At 24.2% G+C, this 12,497-nt stretch overlaps 1 protein-coding gene across 1 annotated transcript; it reads right to left on the bottom strand.

Moving 5' to 3' along the window:
* Positions 1-10,372: 10,372 nt before the first annotated feature.
* On the bottom strand, positions 10,373-11,869 carry LOC124935586 (uncharacterized mitochondrial protein AtMg00810-like). Its single transcript, XM_047476010.1, has 4 exons — positions 11,806-11,869; positions 11,654-11,745; positions 11,504-11,599; positions 10,373-11,371 (listed from the first exon to the last, which is right to left on the bottom strand). The coding sequence occupies exons 1-4, from the start codon at positions 11,867-11,869 to the stop codon at positions 10,373-10,375; spliced, it is 1,251 nt and encodes a 416-aa protein (XP_047331966.1).
* Between the last annotated feature and the right edge of the window lie 628 nt (positions 11,870-12,497).

Below are 12,497 nucleotides of genomic sequence, written 5' to 3'. Positions count from 1 at the left end.
GTATTTTTTTCAACGTCCAACATGATATATATATGTTTGTATATATATACACATGGTTGTCATATAAATATGTGGGGAAAATTTGTCATATGATATGACTATCCTAAAATCTGAATTATTGGGCTCATTCAAGTTGCAAAACCCAGTTCATGTCTGTATATTTTGGTGCAAGAAACTTAAGATTTGATTGAGAAAATTAATGGAGTTATTTTTGAAATTGATGGGGGAAGTGGTGTACTTACTATACAGACATCATAATGTGTGAACAAGAAAATGGGATTTTAAGGAAACAGCACTTTTGAAAATAGAGAATTTTTTTATTTATTATCTTTGCCCTAGCTAACTGTGGAGAAGAATAGTGATAGCTTTCTAAAGGAAGCTTTTTGTTTTGTTTTTTTTTTTCTTCTCTTTTTTCTCATTTTTATTTTTCACAGTTATAATATCTTTTACCATTTAAGTTTTTATGAAATATTGTTCAAGGAAACTAGTTAAGTTTTATTTATTCTTTAAATATATAATTTTATCTTCTCTATTCTTAAATTTATACAAACCCAAAAATAATCAGGAAAAGCTGAACAATAGTAATATGGTTTGAGCGAGCCATAACCACGGAGAGTTCGAATTCATACCATGAAAATAAACCTACGATAATCATGACTGACTGAAACAAAGATATACAGAGAGAGAGAGAGGGGGGGGGGGAAAAGAGAGTTTCAAACCTGCATTAATGGAATCCTCCGGCGACTTCCGGCTGCTATTTTGGGAGGAAGAGAAAGAGAGAGAGAGAGAGAGTAATAATTCAAACCTTCTTCTTCTTCCATAGTTATCTTGCTTCTTCTTCTCACCTAACTCTCTATTCTCCAGGCTATATATCTAACCTAAACCTAATTAATGTACTTTTCTCTATTCATTATTTTCTGCAAAAACAAAAACAGTCCTGACTCAATTCAATGTCCATTCATGTAAGCAACTCTCTCTCTCTGGGAGATCTTACAAGATTTACTTGTCTACCTCCTTCAGTTTTTTTAAAATCATCTTTTAGAAAATTATGGAAGATTATACAAATAAATCAAGGCTTTTTTTAATATTAAATGCAAACTAATAAAGAAAAGACGAAAAAAATAAAATTATATACAATTCCATTATTATTCAACAATGCAAACCGATTAGACGAGACTACAGAAGATTTTCAGCTGGAAGATAATTATGTACAAGTTGAATTCTTTACTTTTAGAAATATCTAAATAAATATTTGTTAATGTGAAATGTAACTTTTGTGCATGGATGTCCACCTCTCAAAAGAGTGAAAGCAATATGATAAGTCTTAGTTCAAAATATTGAGATCTCAAAAGAGTGAAAGCAATATGATAAGTCTTAGTTCAAAATATTGAGAAAGTAAAGAAATTAGATTGAATAATTCTCTAATACCAATTGTCAGTGGTTATGATATTGAAAGACAATTCCAAAGCTTCTACACTCAAACATATTTAAATTGTTTTATTAAAAATTTAGAGGGTTGATGTTATGTAATATCTCCATACTGAAAAAGATAATGACAACTTTTATATTTGAAGTTGTGGAGAATATTTTGGGTTAATGGAAAACATTTAAGAGATATTTCTTACAATGTGTATTATACCGAACTAGACTGCGATGTTAAATGTCAATGTCGAATGTTTGAGTTCAGAAATATTTTGTGTGCGTAGACATATCATTAATGTGTTGAGAAAAATGAAGGTGAATGAGGCACCAATGTATTTTTATCATAGATCGGTGGCGTAAAGATATTAAGTATGAGTATCAAACTATCACCAATATTTATGATTCAGATATGTCTATGGAAGAAAAAAAAAGTTATAATAGTCCAACTCCATTGATGCAAGAGGTTCAACATCTTTGAGCAAACTCAGAAGACAATTATTATGTTTTGTTGAACAACTTAAAATCTTTGAAGGAATAATTTATGGCTATGAAACATAATCATAGAAGGGCAGACAAAGGCACCGAAGTATCTCCATCAACAAAAATTTTGATATACTCTTCTGTGATAGTAATAGCTCGAGGTCGACCACCGACTAAGAGAAACAATCTTTCATTGAGAAAATTGTGAGGAAGTCGGTATCGAGATCCCGAAAGAATGTTTGACTGCATTATTCTATATCTTATTTATTTATCATTTGATTTATGTAATGTTTAATAAAAATTTGTAATTGTTTTTGTTTCAACCTACAATTCAATTCCAACATCAGCTTCACAACCTTGGAATGAAAGTTTGAGCATGTCTAACACTTCATTCACGTTTCTTCTGTCATTTCAATTTTTGTAGGTAGGGTCAATAACGAATGCATAAACAGACGTGAATGCCTACTACCCCATTGACATCACAAAAGATTAAGGATGTTAATTTCAGAATATTGTAACTTACTTAATTTTGGAATATTGTAACTTCATGTTCAAAAAAGCTTCAATTTTAGTAAATAATAGCATGTTCTTTATAAGAAAATATAATATTTAGCGCCTCATAAGGGCATGTTCAACGTCTCATAAGTACATGTTCAACACTTCATAAGGCCTTTTATGTTCAAATAAACTTATTTTTCAGTTCTAAAATTCATTAAAAAGTCTCAAACATGGCCATGTTCATAACATTTTTTATGTTTAAATAAACTAAATTTTCAGTTCTAAAATCCATTAAAAAGTCCTGAACCTTGCCATATTCGGGACATTTTTTAGGTTCAAATTTTTCAGTTTTAAAATCTATGTTCAGTGCCTCATAAGATTGTGTTGATGACTTTTTTTTTTTTTTTTTTAATATTCCATGTTAGCGCCTCATAAGTTCATATTCGAGACATTATGTTAAAAAAAAATTCAATTTTCCAGTTTTGAAGTCAATGTTCGAGACAATTTGAGACCGTGTTGATTATTAAAAAAAACTCAAACCATACCAATATCATAAATTTCATTTTTATGAATTATAACATACATTTTTTTTTGTCAAAGTGTTCATATAAGTCACTACTTTTTTTATACAAATTTCTATACATTTTTCCTTTGTATTTTTAGCTTTCTAAATAAGACACCATATTTTTAGGCAATGAACTCCCTTTAGTGTTGACCTTTGACTTCAGGATCTCAACACTATATTTATCCTCAACGCCTCAATTATTCACTTGGTCTTAAAAAATAAGTTTCACCATGTTAGTATAGAAAATTTTCAAACAATCAAAATATTAAAACTGTATAACTTACATTTTTTTTTGTAATATCACAATTCTATTCTATCTCATCTCCTGTACCAATTCCCTGTATGTTCTGACTAAACATACCAATAGTTACCAGATTCATATGAGCAGATTCATATGAGCTACTGAGGAGTAAGCAATGATCTTCTTATATCTCATCTCATGTATAGGTCTCCATGTGCCTCATAAATAGATTCCACTGTCTATTTTATTATTTTATGTTTGCCATAAAAGTTTTAAAACTGAACACTACCTTATGAGACACAGGATCGACATGCATTTTAAAACTAAAAAATAAATTTATTTGAATACAAAAAATGTCCATGACATGACAATATTAGAGACTTTTTAATGAATTTTAGAACTGAAAAATAAATTTATTTGAACATTGAAAAGTCCTGAATGTTCGAGAATTTTTAATTGAATTTAGAACTAAAAAAATAAGTTTATTTGAACAAAAAAATTGTCCCGAACCTCTTATGAGGCGCTGAACATGTCCTTATGAGGCGTTGAACGTAGATTTTAGGACTGAAAAATAAGTTTATTTGAACATTAAAAAGTATCGAACATGGCTATTATCGAGACTTTTTAATGAAATTTAAAACTGAAAAATAAGTTTATTTGAAGATAAAAAGTCCCAAAATGGTCATGTTTGGGACTTTGTAATGAATTTTATAACTGAAAAATAAGTTTATTTGAACAGAAAAATGTCCCGAACATGACTTTATAAGGCGCTGAATATGGTCCTATGAGGAGCTGAACATGGCCTTATAAGGCGTCGAACATAAAATACATAACTAAAATATTTAAGGTTTTTCAACCTAGAAAGTCCCAAACGTGACCATGTTTGAGACTTTAATTTTTATTAACTTTTTTATGGACTTTTGGAAATTTAGAGATGAAGCTTTAGGATGAAGCTAAACACTCATGGATTCGTCCTCCGACGATAGACAAAATCGTAATAGAAGAACAGACTCCTCCAAAATCCCGGAATCTGCGTTGATATCGGTGGCTAAATCCCAACTGTCTACATCAAAAAGAAGAACTTGGGATGTAGGTTTACAACAGTTAATAGGATTGAAATCAGAGTTATTAGGATTGAAATCGTCCTGAACTAACTTTGTCATCTCTAACCTTAGACTAACTGCACATATGTCTAACTTATGATTTATATCATCTAAAGTTAAAGTAAGATAATTCAATCAAATTTAAGCATTCATGCATTAATAAACCAGCGAATTAAAAAAATGGGACAACGAATTAAGCATGTAGCCCGCAAACACTTAATCATTTAACTAGGACATAATTTATCGCCTAACGGGCTCGAACCTAAGACTTTAGGGTGAGAATTTAAACCAGACAATTTATTCAAACAAACCAATGCATAATTTAAAACTATGTATGAATTGATTGATGAATATATGAGACTTTGACGAACTAAGATTACAAAGGAGATTTAGAATATATGAGAATTCATGTTTTTTTAAAATAAAAAGTCCTGAACAAGACTGTATTTGAGACTTTTTTCAACATAACAAGGGCATGTTCTGCGTCTAAACAACCAAAATAAAGCAGTATCAAAACAATATAAGCCTTAACAAAATAGCAACATAACAACAATGAAATTTATCAACCAAATTAGTAACAATACTTTAAGAAATAACTTATCTTGAATATTTTCGACAGACTTATATGCAATTTTCAGGAATGATATCATCCTGAAAAGTAAAAGAACATAACTTGTTATATTTGTGATAGAAAAATAGGGTTTAGGATTTTCGAACATGAAGTTTTACCATTTTCGACAAAGCGACAAAAATATGAACGCAACTGATAACTTGAAAATCACCGAAGAATAAGAAATGGTTATGAAGAAAAGAAGAGGCGGGAAAGAAATATATATATATGTATATATATATATATAAAAGGGCGACAATATCATAGAACATGTTGAATTTGTATCCTTACTTTCATTATATTTTCATTGTTCAAATCATTCACATATATTATTTCTAATTATAAAATTTAATACATTTGCTTTATATCAATCTTTATTATGGGTCATTGTGAGACGATGCCGATGCCATCGTACTTGTGTATGTATTTGTTTGGATTGAGTTTTTTTTAAAATTTAGAAATAGAAAAAAATTAATAATGGTTGATAATTTTAAGCAAGTGATAATTATTTTTGATAAAAAAGACTTAAAGAGTATTGATATATATATATAAATCAAATAAAAAATAATAATTTAAAATATTGGGTATTTTAGTATTTTTTGTTAATAAAACGAGTTATGTGATTATTGAGAAATGATTGATTAAAAAATTAATTTTGTTTCGATTATTTTAAAAATCGAAGAGAACGAGACCTAAGATTATTAAATCTTAGTCAAATTTATCCATTATAATATTACATTATTTTTTATTTTAGAATTTTTTATAACTAAATATTTTCACTTAAGGCCTTGTTTGATATGGCTTTTATAAAACTCATACAAATCAAACATCATCTCACTCCCTACTTATCAATCATATCAATCAATTCATTACTTAAAATACTAAAATATCCTATATTTTAAATTATTAGTTTTTATTTTATTTATATATATATCAATACATTTTAAATCGTTTACCAAAAATAATCATTACCTTCTCAAATCATCATCCATCATTCAATTTTTCTCTTCCTTAATTTATTTTTTAAAAGAACTCACTATAAAAAAATGCTCTAATTTTTCATAATTCCAAATCAAACAGTTAAATCAAATTTGTACAAAACATTAAGAAAGATAGGATATGTAAAGTTTACAATATTACTAAATAATATATAAATATAAGGTAATGTTTGGATGGTGGTGTATTAATAGTATAAAATATATCAATAGTATTTTAATAAGGTATTTATTTTATTTTTACTATTGGTATAAATTTATATCCTATATAATTTATATCTCATATTTAATATAAAATAATAATTAGTTTCTTTATATATATTACTATTCTTATATCACTTAACTTTTAATTTCGCGTTACATCTTTATTAATATAACTTATTATTTTATATATATATATATATATATTAATATATTTTATTTAGTTTTAATATTATTACATATAATCATTTTTAATATAAAATAGTTTAATATTTTAATTAAAAAATATTATAATTATTAGTAATATTTAAATTAAATAAATATAATTTACAATTTTTATTATAATTAATTTTTATATATTTAATTAAAATTACATTAATTATTAAATAATAACAAGAAAATAATTTTAAATTAATATTTATACAACTTATACTAAATTTTTATATCATATATATATATATATATATATATATATATATATATATATATATATATATATATATATATATATATATATATATATATATATATATATATATATATATATATATATATATATATATATATATATATATATATATATATATATATATATATATATATATATAACGAACACAAAATTATAAACCATATTCAATTATATCATTTCTTAACGTTCTTAAAATAAAATGTCATTTTCTTTAGTAAATTTGAATTTATTCTAGTTTGTTTGGTACAATTTGAAATGTTTGTTCAACATATTATTATTAGCATATTATTAATATATTTATGTATAATATTTTAAATATTAAAAAAATTATCAATAAATATCATTTGCATCTTTCATTTCCTCAAATTTGCTTACAAAAATGTTTCTTGAAGGTTTATTTGACAGAAATCTTGATTTATAATTTAATAAAAATTATAAAAAGAGTTTGTAAAAATTAATATATATATTTTTAAACTAAATTTTTATAAAATTTACATTTTAGTTTTTATAATATTGGTAAAAATATGTTAAAAAATTAATACAAATTTACAAATGTTTTTTAATATTTATTATCATATAAATAACTATAATAATACTATCAATCTATTTATTAAAAATATATATTATTAAACTAAACTTTAATAAAATTTATATTTTAGATTTTACATTTAGTAATTTAGTAAGAAATATATTTAAAAAATTTCAAAAAAAAAATACAATTTTTTTTTAATATTTAAAATATTATAATTTACTATAATAATATTTTATTTTTAGTAAAATTTATATTTTAGTTTTTACATTTAGTAAAAAATATATTAAAAAATTTTCAAAAAAAATACAAATTTGTTTTTTAATATTTAAAATATTATAATTTACTATAATAATATTTTATTTTTAATTTTTGTAAATAATTAATAGAAATGAAAATTACCCCAAACAAAAATTACAGATTAAGATAGTTTGTGGAATTTTAGTTTTTGATTCGTGCGCAGAAAATAATTTTGCTTACTCAATTATAATTTATTTTATTTATATTTATTTTTCAAAATTTAAATTTTCTAATTTAATATTTTTTTAAATTAAAATTACTTTTAATGTATTGGTATATATATTACAATTTTTTTTCAATAATTTCAATTTATAATTTTTTATTAAATAATTTTTGTATTAAAAAAATATTTATTTATTATATTAGTTAAGACAAAAACAAATGATTTTTTTTACACTTTTTATCTGAATTTTGTGTATTTTATTTAAATTAAGGCTTTTATATTATTAGTAAAATATAATTTTGTTTTTAATTATTTTTTTCTTTTATTATTTTTATTATTAGATTATTATTATTGGTAAAAATAATATATATTATAAAAACAATTATAAATGTTTTATCCAAATTATTTTTTCAAAATTGTATAAATAATCATAATTATAATTTTAGTTTAGTTTTTGTAATAATTTAATAATATTTTAGTTTGTATAATAAGTTAATTAATATATATTTTTTATTTTATTTAGTTATTAATTTTAAATGATTTTATATTATTATTATTATTTATTTTATTTATCTATAATTTTTATTATTAATAATATAAATTATTATGATTTTTAAATTTAATATTTTAAAAAATTAACTTAAATTTATTTTTAATATTAAAATATAATTATTTAATATAACAACAATAAGTAAATATAATTATATTTAAAAAAATATTTTTTACAAGTTTAAGGATTATTCTATTTTTTAAATATATGAGATAGAATAATGAAAAATAAAATATTAAATAAAAATAGTTTAATAGATAAATGAATAATGGGATAGATGAAATAAAATAAAAATTATTAGATTTTAAGTGATAATTTTGAAATTTTATTTGAAAATAGTACTTTTTTAATATAATTTTATATGTATTAACCTTCTAATCTTTTATTTTTATTCACATTTAAAATTCTTTGGTGCATTCAAATTTAAATTTCATGAAATATTGTTTAATGTATAGTTAATTTTGATATATTCTTTAAATATATCATTTTATCTTCTATATTCTTAAATTTATGGATTTTTTTTTCTTCCTTTCTGAAAGTGTATAAAATACAAACTCATTAAAAAATCTTTAAGCACAAACAATTCATGATAAGGGTTATAATCATGAGTAAAAAATAAACAAAAAACAGGTTACATTTCATATCATGAAAAGAAACTTATATTAAATCTAGTATATATAATCAAGACTGACTGAAACAAAGAAAGAGAGAGTTTCAAACCTGCATTAATCTATCCTTCCAGCTACTTTATATAGATTTATATAGAGAGAATGGAGATTTAATAATAATTTTGATATGGAATTAACCTAAACCTAATTAATGTACTTTTTTCTCTATTCATTATTTTCTGAAAAAAACAAAGAGTTTCGAATCAATTCAATGTCTATGTAAACAACTCTCTCTCTGGAAGATCTTATATGTAGATATACTTGTCTAACTCCATAAATGTACATGACTCAAATAATGTTTTAAAAAAAATCATCCTTGAGAAAATTGTGTAACATTAATTATACAAATAAATCCAAAGGTCTTTTTTGAATATAAACTATTGACTATATTAATCACCTCATCAACCTTGCAATTCAAATTCTTAATTAAAATATTAAAACAAATAAATAGTTTAGATATTTAATCATTTAATCTTAAATAGTTCATCTTTTGTTTCAAGATCATTTTATAAAAACAAAATATTAAAAAAATGGGTTATTTAAGATTACACGAACTTTATCATTTTAATTATCATTTTTATTTATTTATTTATTATTACATATTTTCCCATGATTGTTATTTAATATTTTAATTATTATATTTAATAATAAATGAGATTTTAATTAATATAAAAATTAATTATAATATTTTTTGTGAAATTATATTTATTTAGTTTAAATGTTATAAATAATTACATATATATAAATATTATAAAATAATATTAATATTAATAAATAATATTATCTACTATTTAATTAATATATAAAAATATTATAAAATAATATTAATATTAATAAATAATATTATCTACTATTTAATTAATATAAATAATAATAATAATAATAAAACGTTGTAATGTTTATTATCATACTTTATAATATATATAAGACATTTATAGTTGATCGATATTTACTTTCTAATGATAAAATTTAGTACATTAGTTTAAACTTAGTTACGGTTAATTGTTGATTAGGGTTGACAATGAGGTGATAGAGACAGGTATTACATTTGGTTTTGGAAATCGCCATAGGACATAGTTATATTATATTTTTTTAAAATAAATTTTTAATAAAATTATATAAACAAGTTTTTTAATATTATATATTATATAATATATTAAAATTTTATATTATTATTAAAAAATTGTACAACTTAAAAAAAAAAAAATAATAATAAATTTAGTATTCTTATTAAAAGTATTTATCAAATTTAAAACTCTTTTAATTATTATCATTTAAAGAAGTATTGTTATATTTAATACTCTGTACTAATTACTAACTACTAATAATCCCGTTAATTTATATATAAGTCTGTTAAAGTTTTTACTATATATATTTTTTTTAAAAATAATTTTGTTTCTCCTTCTATGAACTTGAGAGAGCGAATTAGGAATTTGGGAAAACATAATTTACAAAATGAAAAGTGATAACATTAACCATCGCTATCTCTCTGCTATCTATATTTGATATAAAAGAAATATAGTCCTTAAACTTTAATAATGTTTACAAATTGGTCCTACTATAATAAAACAATATTAATTAATCTAAGATCCCCTCCTCAAGATGAAGATCTCTTAGATTCATCTTGTCTCTAAGTGAATAGAATGCGGTATGCTCCAACGGTTTTGTAAAAATATCTGTTTGTTGGACTTTTGAGTACACGTGTTGTGGAAGAACGAACCCTTGTTTAAATTGGTCTCGAACGAGATGACAATCTATATCCAAGTGCTTGGTTCGTTCGTGAAAGATTGGGTTTTCGGCGATATGAATCGCTGCTTGATTGTCACAGCGTAATGGAATTGGTAGTTGTACTGGAATCTGCAAGTCTTTGAGTAAAAAAGAAATCCACTTAAGTTCGCAAACAGTGGTTGCCATGCTACGATATTCTGCATCTGCTGAAGATCTAGAAACTGTGTTTTGTTTTTTCGTTTTCCATGCGATTAATGCATCACCATATTTTATACAGTATCCTGTAAGTGATCGTCGACTATCTGTGCATGTCGCCCAATCTGCATCTGAAAAACTCTCAAGTAACTTGTTAGAATTACTAGGATAAAATAATCCCAAAGAAGGTGTCCCCTTCAGGTATCTCACTACTTGAAGGGCTGCTTCCCAATGTATTTGCAGTGGTTCATGCATGAATTGGCTTAGCTGTTGAACGCTAAAGGCAATGTCGGGTCGTGTAAAATTTAAATATATTAATCTCCCGACAAGCCTTCTAAACTTTTCTGGTTCATTCAAAGTAGAACTAGATTTGCAGTTTAATTTTACACCTTTAATCATTGGGACGGTAGCTGGTTTACAACCAGTTAAACCTGTATCAGCCATAATATCTAAAATATACTTTCGTTGATTAACATATATCCCAGACTTTTTCCTATGTATTTTCAGTCCTAAAAAATATTTTGCATTGCCCAAGTCTTTAATAGAAAATTTCCTATTAAGATATTGTTTTATCAGATTAATTTTGTCTAAATCATTTCCAACAATTAAGATATCATCTACATACACCAATAATGTAACAAAGGATTTATTAATCTGTAAAGTAAATAGGCAATTGTCATGAACAGATTGTAGAAAATCATAATCAATAAGACATTTTGAGAATTCTAAATTCCATTGCCTAGATGTTTGTTTTAGACCATATAAACTCCTTTTAAGTTTACAAACCTGGTTTGGAGATGCATCCTTATAACCTTCAGGTGGAATCATATATACATCCTCTTCAATGTCACCATGAAGAAATGCATTGTTAACATCAAATTGCTGCAAAATCCAATTATTAGCAGCAGTTAAAGCAAAAAATAATCTGACTGTTACCGTTTTGGCTACCGGGGAGAAGCTGCTGTGAAAATCAATCACATCTACTTGATTGTAACCCTTTGCAACCAAACGCGCTTTGTATTTTGAAACTGAACCATTTTGATTTAATTTGGTTTTGTAAATCCATCGACATCAGATTGCTTTTTTACCTTTTGGAAGTTGAGTTAAAATCCAGGTTTCATTTTTCTTAAGAGCAAAAAGCTCTTCTTCCATAGCTTGTTTCTAGTGAGATAATTTTGAAGCTTCTTTATATGAATGTGGTTCTTTAACCATAGAAATATTTCCTAAAAATTCTAAATATTCATCATCATCACACTTAGAAACATATGGATAAGTATTAGGAGTATATAATGTTCTATCATTTTCAGATAATTTTGAAGTAGTATTCACAACATAATCATTTAACCAACACTAGTAAAAAAGTAACATTTAAGGGCGGTTTTTACCGCCGTTATTGTATAATTTACCGCTGCTAAAAGACAATTAAGGCGGTAAAATTACCGTAGTCAACCGCCGTTAATAGTTCCGCCGTTAAAGAGATTTTGACAATTAAGGGCGGTAAATTTACCGCAAATACTAGTTTTTAACTGCGGTTTATAAAACCGCAGTTAATAATCTCTAACTGCGGTTTATAAGACCGCAGTTAATAGTCTCTAACTACGGTTCTTAAGACCGAAATAAATTGTTTACTTATAAAGGCGGAATTTTCACCGCAAGTAATAGTTTCTAACTGCGGTTTAAAAACCGCAGTTAATAGTGGCTATAAAGGCGGTACAAAAACTATAGTTAATAGTTAGTTGGCTATATATAAATGCAATATTTTTACCACAAATAATTGTCT

Source organism: Impatiens glandulifera, chromosome 4, assembly GCF_907164915.1.
Source record: "Impatiens glandulifera chromosome 4, dImpGla2.1, whole genome shotgun sequence".
Taxonomy (NCBI): Eukaryota; Viridiplantae; Streptophyta; class Magnoliopsida; order Ericales; family Balsaminaceae; genus Impatiens; species Impatiens glandulifera.
The sequence above is the reverse complement of the archived record's forward strand: the minus strand, read 5'-3'. Positions and strand labels throughout refer to the sequence as shown.